Source organism: Lynx rufus, unplaced genomic scaffold (genome assembly GCF_022079265.1).
Source record: "Lynx rufus isolate CCGP_SWC_20201006 ecotype Redwood Valley unplaced genomic scaffold, mLynRuf1.p SCAF_10, whole genome shotgun sequence".
Lineage (NCBI taxonomy): Eukaryota > Metazoa > Chordata > Mammalia > Carnivora > Felidae > Lynx > Lynx rufus.
The window spans coordinates 10,306,878-10,332,293 of NW_025814824.1; the positions used below are offsets into that span (position 1 = coordinate 10,306,878).

The following is a 25,416-nucleotide window of genomic DNA, read 5'->3' on the forward strand; positions in this document are numbered from 1 at the left end:
ATCCCTCTAGGTCAGGGGTTTTATTTAGTATTTCCTTCTGTAAACATCACCGCCGTGCTCCTTCCTCAGCACACTAATTCAATGTCAAGACACAGCTGGCTCTGATAAATTTAAGTTTCTATAGCAATATAAACAAATGGGTGAAGAAAACATAATTTAACAAAAAGGATTCAGAGAGGAGAAATAAAACACGGACCAGGACTTGAGACAGGTAAAATCTAGCCCCAGTACTAACTAGTAGCTAGTTAACTAGCTCTAGACGAATCTCATAATCTTTAGGGCCTCAGTTAAGACAGGATAGACCAGAATACAGTGGCCTCACGGGTGTGCACGCCCAGGGACCTCTCATGCCTGTGATGGCTGTCACCAGGTCTTCTTCAGATTGTGTGTGTTGTAACATGATGAAAACTGTGCCTTTCCAGGATTAGGCAGCCCCTGAAGTCCCTTCTTGTTCTAACATTTTGGTTTCATAACTTTATAATCCTCTGAAACTTAGAAATCAACTTTCTCACTGGCTGCTGACAGACGCAGCATAAAACTTCACATGAACAAGATGCAAATATTCAAATGCAAACTGTATCTAACGTAACTGAGAATTTACATTTTTCTCACTGTGCTGCGAGAAGCGTCCATCAGAGGGCCAGTCTGACTGCGAGAGGAGCTGCACCTCCAAACGTCACCAACACACGAGGGAGCGACGAGCTCGGCCGTGGTATCAGAGGCACCATCGCCACGGAAACGCTCACCTGTCCTGCGCTGGGCCATTCATGTGCCCAAAGCGACCCCCAGCTTCTCTGCCACGTGTTTCCAAGTCTCTCAAAGTGTGCGACAATGACAAGTACAGTCACTCCTAAGTTTAAAAATAGTGGCTGCCTGCATTCCGCATCAGAACTTAATACGCAGTTTCATAATTGAAAGGAATGCTGACCTCGGCCCAGAGAGGTTGCTTTGAAAAACACACGCCAACTTGAAAAAAAAAAAAAAAATTCTGGTGACTCTTCTCCCTGGATGACAAGGTTCTGTGAGCAGAAGCAGAACCTGTAGAAAGCTGACGCCTGACTGCAGTTCGCCTTCCGTTCCATGGGCGTGAGGCCCACTCTGCATACACGAGTGAGAAATAGTTCGGGGAAAGGCACACGAGTGACAACAGCTCAGGGCAGGCTAGAGGCACCCTCACAATGGGGTCCACTCGGGTCCTTTGTACGGACTGGGGACAGTGTCTGTAGGGAAGACTCACCATGTCCTTGCTGGTCAAAGCTTTGGGGTCATTTATGTTATTTTTCAGTAAGTTGCATGCAGATAACATCTTTTCACTTAATTCATACCTAAAAGGGGACAAGACAAAAGAGAGCTTATGTTTGGCCACAAAAGGAAAGGCATTTTTATTTCCAACTCTACAGTCCTTTAAAACACAAGAGGCCCCAAGTTGACCTGGAGCAGGTCGTGGTGGTATAAGGTGCTTGCCTGGAGGTCACACAGGCGTCCCCAGGCATCCAAGCATCGAAGCCACTGCACAGAGCCAGTGTGTCTAGCCAGAGCTCAGCTCTGGCCATACGGGTAGCTTTCGGCTTCACCTGTTTGGCCTTTATGATAGTGTGGACTAACATCTGGAGATTTTTCCCTCCTTCTGTTCTAAGTTCTCAAAAATATTTTCAATCGTAAGAGGTTGATGCAGTCTGTGTTACCAATATCCGTTATGCTGACCAGTAAACCACGCCTGTGAACTCTGCAAGTGTGGAACCCTCCTGAAAATATCAACTTAAAAATTGCATGACACATGGTACACAAATTATATCTCAATAAAGCTGTTAAAAAAAAATCTAGATGATAAGATCCTGAGCCACGTGAAAATACTTGGAAATATAAACTAGAAACACTTACCTCGTATTCATGTAGTCAAACTTCCATTTGCACGATTAAATAGAAGTTTAATGAAATGTTCTATTTATACCTCACACAGTGGAAAAACCATCTTGAAATTCCCATCTGTTCTAGTCTCTCCTGTTTTATAAGCATTGATTCTCTATTTGCTAACAATCTATAAAATCTGCTGCATCGTTAGATACATTTCAATCAGAGTATCTATTTGATATTTTAGCTGCTGTTCGGGATATTCCCAAACCCATTCTTGTGGTGTTCCTTATCACTCACTGAGCAACAAAATATAGACATGTGACTGATTACATCATCTTTACGGTGAATGTGGTCCCTGAGGCTAAAACACTGTTCCTCTTATGCACAGAGATGTTACCATAACAATACTGACACCAGTATCCAGAAAAATGGCTAATGATATAATCTGAAACCTTGAGAGAAATGTGCTGGCCACACAAAATTCTGATATGCCTTTAAATATAAGGTGGGTGGTCCAAACAATGGAAACCTCAGTGGCACTTAATAGTTCTGTGGACAGTGGCTCCACATATAAAATTAGATCGCGAATAGGTTTAATTTTTTTTTTTTTCAACGTTTATTTATTTTTGGGACAGAGAGAGACAGAGCATGAACGGGGGAGGGGCAGAGAGAGAGGGAGACACAGAATCGGAAACAGGCTCCAGGCTCTGAGCCATCAGCCCAGAGCCTGACGCGGGGCTCGAACTCACAGACCGCGAGATCGTGACCTGGCTGAAGTCGGACGCTTAACCGACTGCGCCACCCAGGCGCCCCAGATCGCGAATAGGTTTAAAGGAAACAAAGGTGACAGGCTGAGGAGTCCTTCCCTTTGCCGCTCCTCTGAGAGACCTAGAACTTATCCCCCTCCACCTATATTTATGAGCAGCAGACGCGATGGTCGTACCTCTGAGGATGAAGTTTAGCTTTCCTTTGGGGGTCAGAAAGACCAAACCAATAGTTATAATGGCAAAATCTCCTAACTGGACAGCTCTTCTGCCCAAGCACATTGAACGTGGGAAAGGTTAGGGAGGGGAGGGGAGTGTACCACACCTCTCTCTGATTTCCACCTTCTCAGGTTCACGTTCTGGAACCTGCATTTCATCTTCCACCCTGGCGGACTTGAAACCTTCCATATTAACTGCATGGTGCCCTTCCGCCATTCCCCGAGTGTCTTCGTCCTCCTCTTCCTCCTCCTCTTCCTCAGGAGGATACTCAATGACGTCACACTCGTCATCTGACTCGGAGGAAGAGCTTTCATCTGAGCTGGAATCATCACTTGAAGTTGTTTCATACCTAGGTGGCAATTGGGAGTTCAGGAGATGCAAGGCGTGCCGGGAAAGACCCCGTGACAGAAGTTTTTATGCAGGGAAAGCTAACTGACTCCGGACATTTCACCAGTGGTTTTAGACCCTGCATTTAGAAGTTCAAAGTAAGTTCTATTTAAAAATCTGGTGGTTTTGAATGGGCTCTGACTTAAAAGGGATAACTTGGGTTCCCAATCGGTATCATTATACACTTGTAGGAAAAAATATGTATGAATACAGCACCTCTGGCTTAGCAGAAATCAAAGGAAACTTAACTTCATGAAAGAAGTTAAGGTCTGCAGTGGTTCATTTTTTTCTGTGCCTTTTCTTCTCCCTTACATTCTTCCTGTTTTGCTTCATTAACTGTACCAGTGTTACGGTGAACCGATTATGTAAGTAACCCATAGTTTCTCTGGTCCATATGTCCTCCAAGACCTCCTGGGCCACATCACCCAATACGACTTCAAAGATTCAGAAAACAGGCCTCATTAAGTTAAATCTCTACGGTACACTTTGCTATAAATATTACCTCCAATAACTGCCCTACTGCTTTCTTGTCGAGGCCATATATGGATTCATAGATTAGCTGCTCTGATTCAACTGTAGGAAGACAAATTGGCTGCACTACTTATCTGGCTCAATGAGAAACAAAAGAATAAACAGCTAATAAACACTCTATTTAGAGAGTCAAGAAGTGACGCACGGCTGGATTACTCATCAAGTGAAAGGCCCTACAATTTTGTTTGTATGCACGGAGAGCTAACAGCCCATTCTCAACGAGTGGACGGCCATCACCGGCCCGTGGAGTGATGCTCTCTCGCCTCTTTCTGTGTGTTTCTGAGTCTCATACAGGTAAGCACAAGTTGGCCAACACCGCGGGACACCTGCTGCCTGCTGCTTTTGTTGAAGACTACCGGTTTCAGATCAGAGGTGAGAAGATGTCAATAGCTCAGCTCCGTCAGGTGTCCTTTCAAGAGTGAGTGGCATATCCTTAAAGAGAGCGAGAAGAGGAGAGGACAGAAGCCCAACTGCACCTTTCTGAGGGGATCTTCCATCACCAAAATGTGGCAGCAGCCCAGACTAGCCACCTTTGAATGGGACTCGAGGAGGCAGGAGGCAAAGTAGACAGACAGACCATGGAGAGACGCTCGGACCGCCATCTTCCTTACCCTCCGTTAATGCCAACAAACTGCAGATTCTTCTTTGCTCCATTTGAATCTCTGTTGCCATCCTTCTTCTTCATGATCGACTTCAGCGTGCTTTCACTGTTGGTACATACTGTGAAAAAAGGAATCGAGGCGATCGAAATTAACATAACTCATATGCGCACAAGTTAAGTGAGCGAGAAATCTCTCCTCACGTATGTTTGGTTTTTCACCACATTTATGTCAATCTAGATCTTGGCATGTACATATGAGAAACTTGCACAGAATCCAATGGAAAAAATGTATGCACACAAAGAAAATAATTTCAAGTTTTTTAAATGGAAAAAAAAAAACCCATTAGTACTTCCAGACATAACAAAAGCAATGACAACTAGCATTTGTATCAGGTTTCACTGTATAAAGTGACGCTGTATCTCATGTGGGCCTCAAAAATCACTTAGGCACTAAAATAGGGATTGTTATTATTCTTTTCCTTCAGCTGAGATGATCTGGGAAAAGTTGCTGCCTGCCAGACTGTGGAAGAATGAAATGGTGTTTAAAATATTTCATAATTCACAAAATTAGATGAGTTTTCTTTGGGGATAGCACACCTCTTTCTTTGGTAAGTCTTCGTAAAAGATATTCTAGGCCTACCTTCCTAACGTTTGGTTCTTAGGTCAGTGGTTATTCCAGGCCAATCTAGAAGGCACACTGACACCAGACTGGAACGCAGGCAATGCCGGTCCCAAAAGCCTGCGGCTGAGAGGGACCAAGTGAGGGGAATTACCATAGAGGCCGGCGGCTATCTGGTCGTCGGTCAGGTTCACGGGAGACAGCGCGCTTTCCTGAGAGGGGAAGGCGTCCTGGCCGCCGAGGGGTCTCCCTTCCGTGGTCCCCGCTTCTTGCTCATGCCGGGATGTCTGGGTGTTGAACGGTCCTCCTGACTGAAGGCCTCCGCACTTACAGGGGTATTCCAGACTACTGCCTGTCAGGAAGGAGACGGGTGCACGAGTGTGTGATGTTAGGACCAAACGAAGTGGGTTCAATTTTTTTTTTTTTTTTTGAAGATTTATGCAACTCATCATCTTCTCAAGGGCTTTTCTCCCTACATTTTCTTTCTGCATATATGGCAGTACCGTGCAAGCTGCCAAACTCAAACCCCAAGGCCGCCTTCACCCTCAACCTTCCCTTTGTCACCACATCCGGGTCCGCCCGGGCCTGTCCTTCCACCTCCCTCCCTTCTTCCTGGCCTGGCTGCTACCACCCAGCCCGGGTAGAACCAGCAGCGTAGGATCCTGACTGCCCTCTTGCTCCGCCACGCGCCTCGGGCACACTGCTACAGAGCAACAGCCCGGCCCCTGGAGTCCCGGTGGCATTCCGGCTCAAATGCACCTGAGCAAAGCTAAAACACTCCCCTCTGCTCAGGAAACGCGGCCCACCCTGTTTAGCCACATATTCTAGGCCACCCACAAGCTGGCACATCTTATTTCCTCTCCACCTTTGTTTCCCACCATGCCCGGGGTCCCTGTGGAGGTGAGGACTGCAGCCCAGTCACTGGGATGCTGAGAGTGGGCGTCTCTCATTCTCCTGACAGCACTTTGTACCTTAGGAACGCTCCTTCCTCCCCCCTCACAGGGTCAAGCCCTCCATCACCCCCTCTCCTGAGCCTTCCCTGACCTCTCTGAATAAAAATGACGTTCCTTTCTCCGTGACTCGCACAGCCCTCTTACCTCTCGGACTCTCTTACAGGATCTGTAGTAAGACAAGGTGCCAGATAATTCCTGGGACCGTCTAAGACTCCCTTCTAGTCTGTGAGTATTCTGAGGGCACGAAACCATTCAAATCAACTCTCTCTCCTCACATTTACTACACTGCTTTTGTGTAGTTGGAGTGCCTAATATTTGTTCACGGACTCAAGCGGAAGATGTGGTTAAATGACTGCACATAATTAACGTATACAGGCATAGCACAGTATTTTCAATGTGGCTGACAAGGAAAAGATGTTTACAACATATGATTAAATAAGAAAAGCAGATAAAATTCTACATATGTGATTCTATTAAAATACATATAAATACACACATCTGGAAGCTATGCAGATGTTAACTTTTCCCTGTGCTTGCCATTTTTTAGAGTGACTATTAAGTGTGTTCAAAATCTCTTTCTTTCTTTCTTTCTTTCCTTTTCTTTTTTCTTTTCTTTTCTTTTTTCTTTCTCCCTCCCTCCCTCCCTCCCTCCCTTTCTTTCCTTCTTTCCTTACTTATTTATGAGACACACAGCATGAGTGGGCAGAGGAGTAGAGAGACAGAAAGACCGAACTCAAAGCAGGCTCCAGGCTACGAGCCGTCAGCACAAAGCCCAATGTGGGGCTCCAACTCAAGAACCGTGAGATCGTGACTTGAGCTAAAGTCGGACACTCAAGTGACGGAGCCACCCAGGCGTCCCTGTTCAAAATCATTTTAAGAAAAGAGTAAGAAAATGCTTTGCCTAGCAATTTGTTTCTAGAAATTTTATCCTAAGGAGGTACAAAAAGATACAGAAGGATGTTTATTGTCTGCATGAGTAAAACAGTGAAGAGGCAGATACCGCAGTATGCCAGTAAGAAACCAGTGAAATAAGCTGTGGTATGTTGACACGAAGGAATTCTAGGCAGCCATTAAAAATGTTGGTGCAGAGGGGCACCCGGGTGGCTCAGTAGGTTGAGCACCTGACTCTTGGTTTCGGCTCAGGTCATGATCTCATGGTTTGTAGGTTCGAGGCCCACATCGGGCTCTGTGCTGACAGTGCGGAGCCTGTTTGGGATTCTCTCTCCCTTCTCTCTCTGCCCCCCCCCCCACCTCAAATAAACTTAAAACAATTTTTAAAAATGTTGACATGGGTGGACATTTATTAGCACAGAAAGATAAGCATAATGTATTAGCGAAGTTTTTTTTTTTTTTAACTTTATTTATTTTATTTTGAGAGAGAGCACAAGTGAGGAAGGGGCAAGGAGAGAAGCAGACAGAGAATCCCAAGCAGGTTCTACTCTGTCAGTGCTGAGCCCAATGCGGGGCTTGAGTCCACAAACTGAGATCATGACCTGAGCTGAAATCAAGAGTTGAACGTTTAACCAACTGAGCCACCCAGGTGCCCCAGTGTGTTAGTGAGTTTTAAAAATAAGTTATTAAATTGTTCAGAGAAAATAAACTTATTTTGGTGCATGATTATACATATACATATTAGAAGAAGTCTGGAAGGATCTAGAATAAACCTGCTTAACACTTATTTTCCAAGGCCAAAGAATTATAGGTTGTTATAATTTTTTCTTCCTTGTGTTTATTTCCTAAATTATGTGTTGTAAACCTAACTTACTAATACAAATAAAAAATTTAAATCTACCCACAATGTGCTATGGTAAGAATTTGATCACAACTTTCTCTCTTCAAGCTCTGAAATCCCTTAGATCCTTAGAAGAAAAGATATTTAAATACTGATTGTATTCTAAGTCAATTAGGAAAAAAAGAACCATGATAGATTCTACAACTGTTCTCTTCAAACTCCACTGTTGATACCAATCATCTGGGATATCTATTAAAGTGCAGGTTCCCAAGCACCTGCTGCTGTGACATCATTCTGCAGAACTGGGATGGGGCCGAGTGGTGGCCATTTCTGACATCTCCACGGTGCTGTCCCAAGAGACTCTGGTGCAGGTGGCCCACTTTCAAAAGTACTGGTTTAAAGCAATGACCCCCTAATAAAAAAAAGTGGAGGGAGGCAAAATAGTCACAGTGGGGCATTACCACCTCAATTTTAACTGTCATTTATCCAAGCTAAGAATTCTGAAAGCCAGGGACACTTGTTGACTTCAGAGCTGGACCAGAACCCACGTTTCCTAATTCTGTCCGTGAATCAACAGCACCAGTGCCCTCTGCTATAGCTCTGCGGGCATGGGGCCTCCCTCGGGGACTCCACAAACCCACCTTCCTCCCCTGCATACACAGGCAACATTGAATGCAGCCTTCCAAATCATAGTGCCCTTTTGACCTAATGTGCTCCCCCAACATCAAACAGGAAACGTCTAGAGCGCCTCTGACTTACTTTAAGTGAAGTAAACAACGCAGGGCCTTTGCCTCTGTCCCTCCTTCTCCAACCCCACTCATCACTGCTGCGAAATTACTGCAGTCACCTCTCCCACATCTCAGCAGTTATAATCCCCGAGTGCCAGCACACTCTTCCTGGACAAACACTCACTAAGCACGCTCCTATTCAAGAACCAGTGAGGACTTTTACAATGCAAATACACCAACAGTTTTTTATTATTACTGAAACCACAAGCACATATAAAATTAGACGCCAGTAGAACAAATCCTTGCGTGCCCATTAAGGGCTTCAACAACCGTGGGAGCTACCTGGCCCCACCTAGACTCCTCCACCCACACTGAGGATTACTGGGATGCAAAAACTAGAGGGCTTACCACTCTCATCCATAACTATTTTAGTATACGTTCCTAAAATAAAGGGCTCTTAAAAATAATTACAGCATTAAAACTTTCAAATCTGAAATATTTTAAACAAAAGCTTATTGCAGGGGCACCTGGTTGGCTCAGTCAGTTAAGTGTCGGACTTCGGCTCAGGTCATGATCTCACCGTTCATGGGTTCGAGCCCTGCGTCAGGCTCTGTGCTGACAGCTCAGAGCCTGGAGCCTGCTTCGGATTCTGTGTCTCCCTCTCTCTCTGCCCCTCCCTCACTCTCACTCTCTCTCTCAAAAATAAATAAACATTAAAAAAATTTTTTAAAAAGATTATTGCATATTTGCTCAGTATTCAAATTTCTCTGATTGTCTCTCAAAAAACTTTTGTAAGGTATTTGAATTCAAATCTTTGTCATAAATTTCCACTGGCTACTCTGGTTTTTAAGTTTTTGGATCCATAGATTTCTTTCTTCTTTTTAAGCACATCTTTCAAAAAATATTTGTAACGTGAGGTATAATTTCAATAGAAGAAAATGCACCACCGTGTAGTCTGACGAGTTTCGGTACACGCATACACCTGCGTAACCACTTTCCTCCGGAAGATACAGGACATTCCTAACATGGAGAAAATCCACGCTGCCCATGCAGGCTTTTGTGGACAGTCCGCCCACCAGAGGCCATCGCTCCTTCTCACCAGAGCTCAGACGTGTAGACAAGGGCTTCGGAGAACTTCTCCCGTGCAGGGCCAAGCCCTCAGGTGGGCATGTGAGGGTCCTTTGTAATGAACGGGCGGCTTCATCTTGCCTGTGGGAGTTCTACTGCTCAACTACTCCTACCCTCTAGGTGTTCACAGTGCTCGTGTGATGTAATCACTCCCACCTCTGTGCCCTTCTTTACTAGACTATTCTACAGGCCTGGAATTTCAGCGACCTTCACCACCTGAACCCCGACCATACACCTTTCAAGGCTCGCCAGGATTCTATTTCTAGAGCCTCTTTCCTCTGGTGCTATCCCACAGAGGTCTCTTTTCTCCCTCAATGTCCTGCAGCGCTCGACCGTCCAGACCAAAGTATGCCCGTCCTCTGTTTTACACGTGTCTCGTCCACGAGCACGCCAGCTCCTGGCTTCATGCTATCCTCTTAGCTGCGGTCCCATTCAGGGCTGAGAACAATGCTGGGGAAAGGAAAGCCTCCAGCAAGTGCCCGCCTATATCATTTGATGGGAAGTCACGGGGGGTTCTGTTCAGACTAATCAGCAAGCCAAAGAACAACATTAAATGCTAAACTAGTTCTCATTTGCTGAAACCGGAAGGAAGGTGTCACTTCTATGGCCAGAAAACGCTTTTCAGAGAGGGCTGAAAACTCTGGCTGCTCTTGAATGACCCATAAACAACTGTCCGAACTTGATAAGGACCCATGGTAGTTAGAGGGCACACACAAGGACAGGCGCACCGGCACAAGGCCGACAAATGACTGCTGTGTTCAAGTACAACGCAGGAAAGATGCAGCCAAGAAAACCAAAATACAGAGAACAACAAAATGCAACGGCCTCGACCCCGGCTACGCTTCAGAATCACCGAAGTTGTGGATGGGGCTTTAAAAAATGCAGATATAATGAGGGGTGCCTGGGTGGCTCAGTCGGTGAAGCGTCTGACTTCGGCTCAGGTCATGATCTCACGGTTCATGGGTTCAAGCCCCATGTCAGGCTCTGCACTGACGGCTCGGACCCTGGAGCCTGCCTGAGATTCTGTCTCCCTCTCTCTCTCTCTGCCTCTCCCCCACTTGTGTGCTCTCTCACTGTCTCAAAAATACATATTTAAAAATAAATAAGTAAAAAATACACAATGAACTATCTGTAGGTGGGCCCAAGTATTTATTAGTACCTTTTAAAAGCTCCTCAAGTGATTCTAATGTGCGGCCAGGATTGAAAACCACTGAATTAAATTAATGGGTACAAAACCTGAATGCTGAGGGGCACCTGGCTGGCTCAACCCACACAGCATACAACTCATCTCAGGGTCACGAGTTCAAGCCCCACCTTGGGCATAGAGCTTAAACTTAATAAAAACAAACTTGACCGCTGAACACAAGAGTTTAGACTTTCCTCTGGTTAATTTAGTCCATCAAGTTGGACCATGTGAATTCTTAGGAATTAGTGGAGTTTACTTAATAGTTCTGGACCATTAATTGTAGAAGTCCATGACTACCAGTAAATGCTACCCCAACAACATGGGCAAAACGACAGGAGTAACCACAAAACACCTGCAGAATTCCAGCACTGGGGCCTAGATGCTCAAAACTCCCACCAGGTGGCAATGGTTCCTACAGGAGGCACCCCCGGAGAGTTAGGGACCAGGCGGGGAGGTAGCTGGGCTTCAGTCTTTAACTCATAATGACCATCAATGCCAATAATGCATGAACCTCATTTGATGATTTGACCAGAAAAGTGGTAACTAAAACACAGTGAGTCACAGAAGTCTCAAGGTTCTGAAAAACAAGAACACCTGGAAATATTAATTCTAATTCTAAAGTACATGTAGCATTTAATATATGGATAATTCCACTAGCTAAGGCAAACTATAATGAAAACTAAGTCACATTATTAAAGAGAAAACTTTCTGCATGTTCCTGACTTGAGAATGTTTAGAAAGTAACATTTAGAAATGCTGAAAGCAAACAATTTTAAAAGAGAAATCTTTTAATGAAAAACAGAGCTGGAGGAGTGTTGTTTTTTTTTTTAAACAAGATCACCCTCTCCAGTTTCCTCCGTGACATTTCTCCATCTAGAATTTATATTAGTTCTTGGCACATAGCAATGTGTATATTTGTTAGACAACTGATTTTAAAGAATAAAATTGATTTAAAAAGTTGCTGTTAAAATATTCCAATTCTTCTGCATGCCAACCAACATTTTCATTTACAATGCCAAGAGCGTTCTGAAAATGCAACTGTGAACACTGTGGCCAGGTATTAAACATGTTATTTTGCTAAAATTTCAGCTAAACATTCTGATTTGAGCTTATTTGTCAGGAAGAAGGCCTGAAATGTCTGAATCATTATGGAGGCCATGCCATCATCTAGGTATTTTCCCCAAGTAAAACAAAGAATTCAAAGGGATCTGAATATGTCTAGCTTTTCCATAAAGAAAGAAGCTTGAACACAAATTTACCCTTTTCAGCCCACATACTGGTTTGGGGAAATTAGTAGAAATTATTCATGAAGGATCACCTGGGTTTTTGTTTGTTTTTTTGTTTTTGTATATACTACTTTTGGGAGAAGGTATGTATCTTTGATAGAGGAAAAAGGGCAATCCCGTTCTGAATGAGGCTCAATATTCGGAACCCTGCCTACTAAAGACCAATGTATGTGGCTACCAACAAAGTCAACTTGAACTGGAGAGCTTCAAGGATCAGAGCTGCTTAAAAATTTCTAGGGCCATTTTAATATCTCCCTGGGAACATTCCAGACAGCTGTCATGAATGTATCTAAAAGTGGGTACTTAAAATGCTAGAGTGGAGGAAAAATCGGATTCTCCTTCACCACAAGCCCACCCACATTTAATTACACACCATCCCAAGACTTGACCCAGAAAACCCACACTGACAGGCTGCAGTGACTAAACTTGGGTTAAGCATGTGTGTGCTTCTAGATACAGCCAAGGACCTCATCTCCTCCCCCAGCCACAGACGACTTGACTGCAGCTGAACCCTTGGAGCATCTTTCTATTTGAACATTATTTGGTGGCTAACACACAGCGCCATAGGTGATCATTCATATTTCTGGAATACATATCTTGGCTTCCCAACTGGACTGCGAGTTCTTCAAGGCAAAGACCACTTTACACACTTTGCATAGAGCTGGCAATGAATGGATGGCTATCAACTGACCTGAACAGACAAGGGGGCAGGGCAGGCTGTAAGCATCTTTACTGAGATATTAATAACTAGCCGCTTGGAGGAAGTATGAACTAGTAGCTAGTAGCTACTAGTAGCTTGGAGGAAGAATGAACAGCTGTGACGACTGTCCAATATCAACAAATTCACTTCATCGTTTATGACTGAACATCCAAGAACGCACTTCAGGTCTCAAAAACTACCAATCTGCATGCTTGGGCCAGCAATGAACTGCGTATTTTAGGATTCAGAATATAGGCTAAAATAAACTTGTATCTGTTTCAGGAGTTCCCTGTCCATTCCACCAGCACCCGTTTAAAATAATAAAGCATCAGTTTAAGAGGGTAAGATTTTCAAACACGCGTCAGCTGAAGGGTTCACAAAGGTGGTGGACAGATTTTAAACCTTTATAAACGATTTTCCTTAGGGCTGGAGTACTTAAGCGCCAGGTTTGTAACAGATGTCCCAGACCTGCAGTTTCAATTTTTCTGAGCGTAAGCTACCTCTTTTGAGGATCTGAGAAAAATCACGCAGTTTCTTCACAAAAATTCCTAACACAAAACAGTTCATGAAGCAATGGCCCCCAGATTAAGAGGCCTTGCTCTAAGGCTGTTTATTCTAACATTTCCCTGAAACAGGGCCTGGGTGGCCACCACCAGGCGGTGGGTGGTGCTGGTGGGAGGCAGCAGGAAACCCATGAATTTTAGAAAAAAAGGTTCCCAGCTGAATCTGATGGGCAGCCTGGCGAAGAGGTACGTTAAGAGAATAATTCTGCTCAAAGGGCATCAAGCGAGAGAAACCGAATCCAAACTTCTCAAACTTCTCATGACACCGGAGGGTATGGCAGCCTCCTGGCTTCCTCTCTCAACCGATACTTCCAAGTTCGCGAGCAGCCACTTCCGGGTCAGCTCTTCAGACTTCCGGGTCAGCAGGGCCTTCCCTCCATCATGCCATCAGACACCCCAGGGTTTCAGGAACATTTTGTCTGGATTACATGACGCTCTGGTAACGCTTATTTTAAAAAACTGCATTTAAAAAAAACCCCAAGACCTAGGACAAGTAGATGGTGTATTAGTTGAGCTAAGATAAAACCAACTAGAAATAGTTACTTCTGTGACGACTTTATTTCCCCGATTTTGCTTTGGCTCAGATCTCTTCTACAAAATTACTTTCACAGTTATGGGAATGATTTCAAGTTCATACTTTTTTTTTTTTTTAACCCAAGATAACCAAGAGTTCAAATACAAAGCTGATTTCAAAAGCAGTTCTCCCCCTACACAACTCGTGTGCATGTGCTGTCTCTCAAAAATGAATAAACATTAAAAAAATTTTTTTGAAGCAGTTCTTCTGAGTATAAGAGTTGAGTTTTCTGTGAATCGCGGCAGGCAGTTAAGTTCCACTGTTAGAGGTTTGTTTGTATTTGCTCAGAGACAAAATATGAAGTACATGAAACTCACACTACCAGCAATCAAAAAGGACTTTATAGATATACGCACCCTGATGTTCACTGTAGCACTATCAACAGCAGCTAAATTATGCAAACAGCCCAAGGGTCCATCAACTGATGACTGGATAAAGGAGATGTGGCTTATGTACAGCATGTAATATTATTCAGCCATAAAAAGAATGAGATCGTGCCATTTGCAGCAACGTGGATGGAGCTAGAGGGTATAATGCTACGTGAAGTAAGTCAGAGAAACACAAATACCATATGATTTCACTCACACGTGGAATTTAGGGAACAAAACAAATGAACAAACAAACTAAGAGACAGACCAAAAAAACCCAGACTCTTAAATATAGAAAACAGATGGTTCCCAAAGGGGAGGTGGGTGGGAAGATGGTGAAATATGTGAAGCAAATGAAAAATACACTTATTGGGGCACCTGGGTAGCTCAGTCAGTTAAGCATCGGCTCTTGATTTCAGCATAGGTCATGATCTCATGGCTTGTGAGATTGAGCCCTGCACCAGGCTCTGTGCGGACAGCACGGATTCTGCTTGGGATTCTCTGTCTCCCTCTCTCTCTCTCTCTGGCCCCTCCCCTGCTCACTCTCTCTCTCTCAAAAATATAATAAATAAACATTAAAAAAATACACTTATCATGAAGAGCACTGAATAATGTATTGAATTGTTGAATCACTATATTGTACAACTGAAATTACTTGAACACTATATGTTAAGTACACTGGAATTAAAATTTTCAAAAAGACACATTGAGGAAAAATAGTGCTTTACAGAACATCTTGGGTCATCAACAAATGGCGGCTGCGTCAAAATTATGACAAGGTCTCTTGAATCCTAGAAGAATGTTGGTGACCTTCTATGTGAAAAATAGAGTATGTACAATTCAACTTTTGTTATGAAATTACATCTCTAAAATACAGAGCCACACACATACACACCTGTATACACCAACCACACAAGGGGTTACCCCAAGAGAGCACGAGGAGACTTTCCCTTTTTATTTTGTGCTCTTCCTGAACTGTTAATTTGTTACGAGCACATATTTCAGTTATAACTTTAAAAAACTGAATCGGGGTGTTAGGCATTATGGGGCTACAAAAAAGAATGTTCTTTCACTGTGAAAAAGTGATGCCCTCCAATCTCCAACCTAGAAAAATGGAGAAGTCTCTGGACTGGGCACGAATACACAAAATTCAATTTAGGCTTTAGCTTTAGCTTTTATGCAGACTCTGAATGACTCAGAATTGAACACTGATTCTGTTTGTTTTGTGTTTTCCCATTGTTACCGGTATCTTTATCTTGGTAAAACTGTTCGTTGGGGAGGCATAATAATTGAGGGAAGAAGGTGACGGCCAGAATTATGAAGACAAAAACTTGGATTAGAAACAAAAGGCCATTTGTACAATTTGCATTTGGGCCACTTGTTCCGTATCTACATTTCCATTTCTGGAAGTACTAAAACAGCAATGACAGCCAGCATTTATTGATCATTTACACTCTGTGCTGCAGACTATTCCAAAAGCTTTCCTCCTATTGACTCATTAAATCTTCATTTCAACCCCACGAAGGAACAAAGACAAATTGTCCTAGTGGCCGAGAAAAGAATCTGAAGGCAGAATGTCCGGCTTCAGAGCCAAACTTAACTTCTTAAAGTACTAGGTTCATGTAAGGCATCATTTCTATGCTCTTTTGGTGATGTCAAACTCAAATTCCACATTGTTTTCATTGGAGGGAAAAATGCCTATGCTCTACATGAAATGTATTCTAGACTGGGCGTGAATAATATTCTGTATCCTACAGAGCCCGCGGTAAGTCCCAGTGATTCTGACACGTCTTCACTCTTCACAGCCTGCAAGTGCTGAAAAGCTCTACTGTAACAAGCTACTTTAATTTTCAGTCCATATAACAATAACGAGTAACAGAAGCTTAATGCTCTGGGTGAGTCCCTAACCGGACTCCTTCTTCACTAGAACTTTAGAAGACAAATGTGATGTGAATTACAGAAATACTTTATTTTTAAATGTTTTTTAACATTTAATTTATTTTTGAGAGACAGACAGAGACGGAGTGTAGGCAGGAGAGGGGCAGAGAGGGAGACACGGAATCCAAAGCAGGCTCCAGGACCTGAGCTGTCAGACAGAGCCTAAAGTGGGGCTCGAACTCATGAAGTACGACATCACAACCTAAGCCCAAGTCAGATGCTCAACCAACTGAGCCACCAGGCGCCCCCAGAAGCACTTTAAATTTGCTCTTGTGTGCTGGGAGGGAGCTGCCACTATGACCAAATAAGTGCTATTAAAAATATTCATACTTTTGTTCAAATGCTGTAGGTCTCCTGTATTTTAGCTGATCAAATTGGTGTTCGTTTGCGGGGTCAGATCTAAACAGGGATGTCAAAACCTTCTCCCTGTTCCTGATGCTCACGGTGTCAGGCGGGTGACTGCAAGGGTACAACTAAATATTTTTGGCAGGAATGTGAAACAGAAACCCCAGTTTGGGGAGGAGGGAGGAAGCTGGCAGGAAAATGTTCTTATAATGGATGATGCATTGTACCATCTGTGTCTGGAGGTATTTAAGAGTTTTATTTTGACTTCACATCTGACATCATGATTTTTAAAAAGAAGCAGAAACAAACATATTATTAGTTACTTAAGACTACTTCAGTCCACGTATCATTTTAATCCTATTTACTCTAAAATGACCCCTCTGTACATTTACTAGGCTTGATTCTAAAAGGCAAAAACCCCACACATCGGCTGTCATTGCCATGTTCATTTTTTTTCTTCTATGATAAGCTATCTCTTCCACAGAACGTTTACTAGAAACTAACATTAATTCAGGTTTGAGAGTGAAAACCTAGGAACACATAAAAGTAATCTATTTCAGCCTATTTTAATCATTACTCTTTTGACGGTAAAGGGAAACAAAGAATTAAAAATTTTTGTTAATGGTTTACTTACAATTCAGTCTATAATACATGTTTTCATATCAAATTAAATGCACACCATACAGTCCGTTTGAAGCATTAACATTCATTTTACCTGAAGCATTAGTCAGAGTAGAGAGTGTGGGTTTTTTTTTTTAATTTCTTTTTTAATGTTTTATTTCTTTTTGAGAGAGAGAGAAAGAGCATAAACAGGGAAGGGGCAGAGACAGACACACACAGAATCTGAAGCAGGCTCCAGGCTCCAAGCTGTCAGCACAGAGCCCGATGCGGGGCTCGAACCCACAAACTGCATGATCATGACCTAAGCTGAAGCTGGACGCTCTATCGACTGAGCTACCCAGGGGCCCCAAGAGTGTGTTTTTAGTAGCTTTCCAAACCTCAAATACAGTTCAGCATGTCAACAAAAGAAGCCACACAGGACACACACGATTAGCACCATCACCAATGACAATAAAGGCTTATCCCGGGCTCACCGTGTGCCCGCAGTGAATACAGAGGCAGCCTTACAGGATGGGTGTCTGTTCCCATTTTACAAATAAAGGGTAAAGAAGGGTGACTCTGTCTCCCCAGATCATGCTGGTTTGAGAAGGCTGGAGAACCAGGAACAGAACCCTGTCCTACGATGATAAGATGCACAATTAGAGACACATGGCAAAGGGAAGTCCTTCTAACAAGGCCTGCTGGGAAATACCGTATGTCCTAAAACCTTCTGGGGTAATTTCTCAATTAGCTTCAATTTAAAGAAAAGCTGGGGTGAGCAGGAATCCCCCTGAAGAGAGGAGGGGAAAGACAAAAATGTAAGCATCTATCAAAATGAACCATGGGAAAGGCTCTCTTCTCTGAGTTCGGGCTGCGGACGCCCTTATCAGAGCGGCCTTTCTGGACCACCCCATTTCCAAGAGCTCCCCCGCCCCCGGCCCCAACCATCTCCACTCGCTATTCCTATAACTGGAGTTCTTTTCTTCATAGCATGGATCATCACCTGACATCCTTCAGGTCTACTGTTTATTGCCTGTGCCCTCAACAGGAAAGTAAGCATTGTGATGACAGAAGCCTCTAACTGTGCTTGGAATGGAGTAGGAATTCAATCATTACTTGCTGAATTAGCAAGTGAATTCATGGAATCGCTCTCCCTTGGTAGAAGTTTTTAAGCTTTTTTTTTTTTTTTTTTAATGTTTGTTTATTTGAGAGAGAGAACACGCATGCGCGTGATGGGGAGGTGGGGGTGCGGGAGACAGAGAGAGGGAGACCCAGAATCCCAAGCAGGCTCCAGACTCTGAGCTGTCAGCACAGAGCCCGATGTGCAGCTCAAACCCACAAACACGAGATCATGACCTGAGCCAAAGTGGGACACTTAACCGACAGCCACCTAGGCGCTCCATACCTTGGTAAAAGTTTTAACGAGAAACATTTTATGCCAGTATGTGTCATTGATCACATACAGGTAACTATGATTACAAACTGTGGGACTTTTTCAGGTTGTCCTGTATAAAATGAGCAAGTAAGTAACTAGAAGATGTCGTAGCAAACCGGTGCGTCCCAGAAGACAGCCACTAGGCCAGCCAACGCTAGCTTGCTTTTCTGCTCCCGGCCACAGTCCTCAGCCAGAGGCCAGTGAAACCACCAGACAACGAGAATCAGCAGAGCTGTTTCTGGGTTTTGATTCTTGCTGCTTATGGGTGTTCCTGCTACGCACTACCAATCTAAAGCTCTCTCCACGGTTCCAAAAAAAATGGTTCCAGCAATTAAAAAGACCCATACCTCCTGGAAGTACATTATTATTCCCACCCTCCCTCCTCCCTGGCTCCCTCAGAAACCCACCTACCTGTGACTTTACCCAGACTCATCCTTGGGAAGTCAGGGTTCCTCAGCTCCTCCGTACTTGCGGACTTCATGACTGAGTTGATCGAGGACAGGGTGCTAATGAGCTGCGAGTTCAGAGAGCCGATCTGCGAGTGCGGCTCCCCAAAAGCCTCTGCCAGCTCGCTGTAGTTCTCAGCCAGCAGTGTCTGCTGCTCAGCCAGCAACTTCTGGACCCGCTCAATGTAGTGATCCAAGCCGGTCACCATTCCAGCAGGAGCCTGGGGCAGGGGGCTCTCCGCGAACTCGCCAACAGGCCCATCGCCTACGCCGACGCTCCTCCTGCTGGCTGCCAGCCCCAGAGTCAACTGCGGAGGGCCACAGGCGATGGTCCTCATTTTGAGACCAACCAGATAATTGTCATTAATATTTATCTGCCCCACGCCTGACTCTCTGGTCTTCACGGCCGACGGCCTGTCAAACCCAGAAGTGCCAGAGAGCACGGTTCCAACTCCGATGGACCGTGTGTTGGTGGAGGAATTGATATCCTTCACGCGCCCTTCTCCTACGGCCACCGTCCGCATCTCCACGGTCTGAGTGCTGGTCTGCTTGTCCAAAGTGCTGAGGGAAGTGCTGGTGCAGGATTCCACAAGGGTAACCACCTCGGTGTTGGTGCACCGGTCCACCTGCTCCCAAACCGTGCTGGTGTGCCGGCTCGCGGTACGAGGCACCGCCATGACAGCAGCCTCCACCAGGCCAGCGGCCTCCGTGTTCACGCTCCGGGACGTGAGCTCCTTCGGGGGGCAGACAGTCACGTCAACGGAACAATCCCCGCAGCCGATGGATCGCACTTCTTTGAGATTCAGGTTGGTCTTGAGGAGCGACAGATCGTGCACGGACTCCTCCGTGTTGCTGCCCGTTTCGCAGACGCTGATTTCCACACCCACGCTCTTGTCGCACGTCTCCACGGACCTCCCAGTACCCTGCTCGTGCGTTTCCACCCTCTCCTTGACAATCCACCAATTCATGGGCAGCTCGGGCCCCACGAGCCTGCTCTCACAACGGGGCCGGCAGGAGACGCCCAGGCTGTGCATCTGCACGGCGCTCCCGACACAGGCATCCGCCAGGTCCACGTGATGGCCAGCCGTCTGGTCTCTGGTGGCCACCACCGCCTCCACCATCTTGCTGAGAACCAGCGGCTGGGCCGTCACGGCTTTGTCCGCCTTCTTCCTCGACCCCGCGGCCTGCAGCTCTTGCTTGAGTCTAGTCATCTCGCGGTCATGGGTGGTTTCTTTCAGTTGCACTTCCAGGCGGTAGATCTTCTCCTTCAAGGCCTCTATGGTCTGCTGCTGCAGCTCTATTTCCTTGTCCGCTTCCGTGGTCACGCCAAGCATGGCCTCTGTCACGCCGACCCCACAGTTCCTCGACTCGGTGGCCGTCCCGACGGCGGCGTCCTTCCGGGACGCGGAGCCCCTGCGGTACACGACCACGCGGTCCATGGTCTCGTCGGCACCCACAGCCACGGACCGGCACCCCCCGTCCTCCCGGGGCCCCGAGGAGGCCTCGCAGCTGCTGTCCTGGATCTTCCGCTCCAGGGCCTGCATGTCTGCCGCGAGCTGCCGGAACTCCCTGATGCTCTGCGCGCTCTGTTCCACGCGTTCCATCTCGTCCTCCTCGTAGTCGATGTACAGTTCACCTCCGCCGCTACTGCGCCGGGCCCTGGAGAGCCGCTCCAGCTGCGACGCGTTCCCCGCACTGTAGGACCGCTTCCTCACACCGCACGCGTCGTTCTGGGCTGTCGCTCTCTGGTGTTTCAGCTGCGAGGCCAACTGTCTTTTCTCCTCTTGCAAGACGGAGATCTTCACCTGGAGCACGGGGATGGTTTGCACCTGCTCCTCGAGCTCCTTCAGGCGCTTCAGGGCAATGGCCATCTGCTCGCGGATGTGCTGCAGGTGCATGGGGCTCACGTTGGTCACTGGCGTGGAGATCCCTGAGCTCAGGGGGCTGTGGCGGATGGAGCTCCCCATGGACGACGTGGTGGCCACGGCTGGGGCATAGCCGCTGTACTCGCCGTTGCCTTGGTATCCATTCTGAAGCTGGTGCGCGGCAGGATTGTGGTTTCCGGAACCCATGAAGGAGGAGAGCGAGCTCGTGGAGCCCATGCCTCCAAAACTGGCCAGCCTGGGCCTGCGGAACTCACCCGGGGCCACCTGCATGGTGACTCTCTCCTGTTCCAGTCTCCTCCGGGTCTCCATCAGCGTCTTGGTGACATGAAGGTTGTGCTTTGGGAGCTGAGGGGAGGGTGGTGGCAGCTGTCGACTTTCTGGGACGGTAAGGAAAGGGGGTGAGGTCTCCAGAGGGGCAGGGGCCCTTGGGATGGGAGTCGACGTAACGTGGCTTCTGGCTACCAGGAAGTGAGGACACTGCCTGTTGTCATCACTGTTGGAGGACGAGAGGGATTCCGTGGAAGTCCACACAGCCTGCTGACCGGGCACGGCCCTGCTTTCCGGGCATGGCACCGACGGCTTCCGCCTCTTCTGGATGTTGAGTTTCTTGATGGTGTTTCCTTTCTGTATGTCGTCCACGTACTTGAGGAAGTCTAAGTCCAGCTGATAACCATAGGGGGTCTCCACAAAGTAAGGATCTTTCTGTTCCTTGTCAGGATCTCCGTTCAGAACATCATCTGTTTTTCCTAGGAGAGTGAGAAGGGAGTATTATAATGCCATGTGATACACTCAGTGATAAAAACCAATATCTGTATATTCGGCAGTGTGGCAAACTAGTGTGATTTCAGAGTTGACGGACTTCTGTCTGTTCTGATCCTGGATCTACAACCTGACAGTTGGGTGAGTAAGCGAGTATACCCCTGGGAACTTCAGCTTCTCCCTGAGTAAAAATGGAAACAACAAGTATATTTACCTCAAAAGGTTGGTAAAGAATGTAATGAGACTGTGGTTTTAAGGATCCCAGGGTATATGAAGTCCTTACCAACTACTTTTAGTTTTGGAAAGAACATATTGAAAAGACTTGTGTTTTCAGGGAGATCATTTCTTTTGTTGTCTACAGGCCACTGAGGTATAGAGAACAGTCCTTAAGCCTCCTATTTTCGGGGTGCCTGCGTGGCCCAGTTGGTTAAGCGTCTGACTTCGGCTCAGGCCCTGATCTCACGGCTGGTGAGTTTGAGCCCTGCGTGGGGCTCTGTGCTGACAGCTTGGAGCCTGGACCTGCTTCGGGTTCTGTGTGTGTGTGTGTGTGTGTGTCTCTCTCTCACAAATAAAAACATTAAAAAACAATTTTTTTTTAAAGAGTCCTATTTTATAAAGTGAACTATGAGGCACTAAAGGTGAAAACGCTTAGAATAAAGGACCACATCGGTGCAGATCTAGGAAGCCCGGGACGTGAGTTCTCCCCACCACTGGTCTTTTGCAGACACTGCAGCCTTTCTAAATGGTGGCCGAAAGCACCCCAGTGCCTGACCACCACCATAAGATCACAATTTGCCTTGACCCTTTCCTTGCTGAGAAAGCAGGGGGCAATGAGTGATTAACTCTAGCAGCATGTATGTAAGAACACAGAAGGCAGACTTCAACTCTTCATGCCTTCCCATTTAAAAACCACCACCACCACCACCACCACCCCTGTCCCAAACGGAGAACTTTTCTCTCTTGGATTTCTTTTGGACAAAACATTCGATCTCCCAAGAATACCTCCTTTTGTATTTGTAACACGTCCAAACAGATGCAGAAGAGAACGAAAATAAAAGCAAACCTATACTCTAAACACTGGATCATGTGGCATTCAGTAAATGCTACTTGGGGCTAAACCAAACATTTAGAAAAGGAAACACAAGAACTTTTCAAGGCACAGACCTTGCTGCTGACCTGAGCTGGGCATTTCAAATAGAAAAGCAAGGCCGTTTTTGTTTGTTTAAATTGCAGGATTAAGTAATGTGTTTTCCTAGAGTCATAATAACAAACTCTGCTTTTTTTTTTTCTTTTTTTGAGCAGTGGAAAGATCCCAAAACCAATGAGTGAAAATGCAAGCCATGTGTACCCCTGCTCCTATCCTGGGTGTAAAAACCCACCACATTGCCGGACAAGCATTTCCAGTTCACTTTATAAAATTTGGGTTGCCTGCCTGTCCTTCCTAGTCCAATCACTGCTGGGCATTTGCACCTGATAGGGTGAAGGCACTGAGTAAACCTTTTGCCTCCTCTCTCTCTGAAAAGTTGGAAAGAAAAGTACAAAAAGACTGCCAAGCAGTGGAGTAGAAAGGTTATGTATTCTTCGTGTCCTGATTTAAAACAATATTAAGCTGTTCTCCCTGTTCCTATTTAGACACTGGATTTCATTTCTAAAACGTGGAAATTCTATTGGAACCAGGTGCTCAGCTTTAATCCTTTTCTAACCTCGGGGTGAGCTGATGAGGGGCCGGCACCCGAATACTTGGGCTCACGCTAGCAGAATGCTTCCTTCCCTCTTTCTTTCCTTTTTAACTCCACACGGGCAACACCAACACGCTCGCTCAAAATATGCAGCCCGACCTGTTTCCAGAACTGTCTGCGATTCCACAAGCAGAGAGAAGCCGCCGGCTCGGGTGTCCAGAAAAAGCAGGCAGATCTGACCAACGGGATCCGGCGATTCTAAAACCGGGCCACCGCTCCTGCAGGCCACGGGGAGCGGGTGCCCAGGCCGGAGACTGAGCTCCGCGCGCGCATGCCCGCCGCGCTCCGCTCCCCGCCGGGCCCGCTCGCCTGCCCGCCGCCCCGCCACCAGGTGCCCGCGGCGCCGCGCTCCCCGCCGGCCTGAGGCTCGCCGCCCGCCGCCCACCCGCCGGGCGCCCGCTGAGCTCCGCTCCCCGCCGGCCGGCTCCCCTTGTCCCCGCACACCCACAGGCCCGCTCTCCTCTCTCCCCGCCGGCCTGCGCCCCGCCGGCCGCCCCGCTCACCGGCTGGCTCCCAGCGCGCCCGGCCCTGCCTCGGGCGCCCTCGATCGGTCTTCACCCCGTAAGGAAAAGAGGTTCAACATTCGTGCACACTTCGCCGGGCCACGCGCAGACACCATAGGCCCGGTGCTCGCCAATGAAGTCTCCCTCCGGCTCCGGTGACACCGCCCCCCGCACACACTCAGCTGCTCGGCATTCCCTGCTTTCTTAATGAAAACAGGAAACCGGCAGCTTGTGCAAATGTGGGTTCTCCGTTCCAGTCGTTGCCAGGCATAAAAATAAAGCCGGCAATTTAAACCTCTCCACACAGAGGTTCTGTGTCCGCCGGACCAGCCACTTCGTCCCCGAAGAGTTTGTGCGCCGGTGTGGAAACTAAGCAGCCTGGGGCCTGGGTCACCTGAGGAAGTTCCAGGCACAATGGGCGCCACTGTCCCCTGCGGGAAATCTCAGCACTGGGCTCATAACCAGTGACAAGCAGTTATCCTTCGACAGTATTAATCTCAACCGCGCCTTTGCCACTGATGAAAAGCTCTTCAAAAACAAACACCACCCCCCACCTTTTCCCAGCTACAAAAGTAGTCCATGCTTATAGTAAAAAAAGTAATAATAAAAAATAAAAAAATCCCGTACAGGCCATTTAAAGAATGAAAAAAGTCACTCTTCTCTCACCACCTAGTGGTAATATCAATACTTTGGTTTAACTCCTAGATTTTTCTGTGTTATCTCTTAACATGGTTATTTTACCCATCTGCAGTAGAAAAAGGTAATTTTTGTGTTCTTTTCAAAAACGTTTTTCTAAAATGCACTGATTTAATGTCAAGATTTGGAACACAACCAAACACATCACATTTTTCAGCGAAATTTAACTGCCTGGCTCATTTTAGTTGTTTCTTAAATGCACACTGAATTATCCCCCAGATGAACTCTGGACTTCTAAATCTGGGAGTCAGGAAAGGTTAGAATTCAACCACGTTAAGGTTTGATCATTTCCTAATACTGCTTAAATCAGACTACCTTAAGTGACTTCTAATCCAAATTTTATCCTCCAGCAACTAAAAAAAACAACCCGTGTTTCTCAAGGTGTCATTTTTATAACCTACTGTCCACTGTGTATTTCTTCTACAGTTAAATAAAGATACCCAGGGTCATTTTTTGTCTCGTGCTTTCACATACAATACCACAGATATGGCACTTAAAGGACCCTGAATGTTTTCCCAACTTTTCCACACGTGTATATCCTATCCCTCTGTGCTAGACTTTCATGTATCTTGAGCAACAAATTTAAAAAAAATTTTTTAATGTTTTTTTTTATTTTTATTTTTGAGAGAGACAGAATGTGAGCGGGGAGGGGTCAGAGACAGGGAGACACAGAATCCGAAGCAGGCTCCAGGCTCCGAACTGTCAGCACAGGGTCGGACGCGGGACTCAGGAACTGCGAGGTCATGACCTGAGTCGAAGTTGGATGCTTAACTGACTGAGCCACCCAAGTGCCCCAAGAGCAACAAATTTAATTTTAAAAATTTCCTTCACTGCTCCCCCTTGCCAATCATATATATCAATTAGTAAGATGTGGAG

At 46.1% G+C, this 25,416-nt stretch overlaps 1 protein-coding gene across 2 annotated transcripts in view; it reads right to left on the reverse strand.

The window, feature by feature from the left end:
- The window catches only part of KANK1 (KN motif and ankyrin repeat domains 1), a 212,188-nt gene that overhangs the window by 9,697 nt on the left and 177,075 nt on the right, over positions 1-25,416 (reverse strand). The window contains exons 1-6 of one of the 2 annotated variants that reach the window (XM_047101585.1): positions 23,845-23,917; positions 18,923-21,589; positions 5,130-5,327; positions 4,367-4,475; positions 2,944-3,186; positions 1,238-1,325 (exon numbers count right to left, since the gene is read on the reverse strand). In XM_047101585.1, coding sequence (XP_046957541.1) covers positions 1,238-1,325; positions 2,944-3,186; positions 4,367-4,475; positions 5,130-5,327; positions 18,923-21,152 — 2,868 coding nt within the window. In that variant the 5' untranslated portion in view covers positions 21,153-21,589; positions 23,845-23,917. Of the gene's footprint in view, positions 1-1,237; positions 1,326-2,943; positions 3,187-4,366; positions 4,476-5,129; positions 5,328-18,922; positions 21,590-23,844; positions 23,918-25,416 lie in introns of those variants that run through there. The other variant, XM_047101577.1, reaches the window with a different exon arrangement.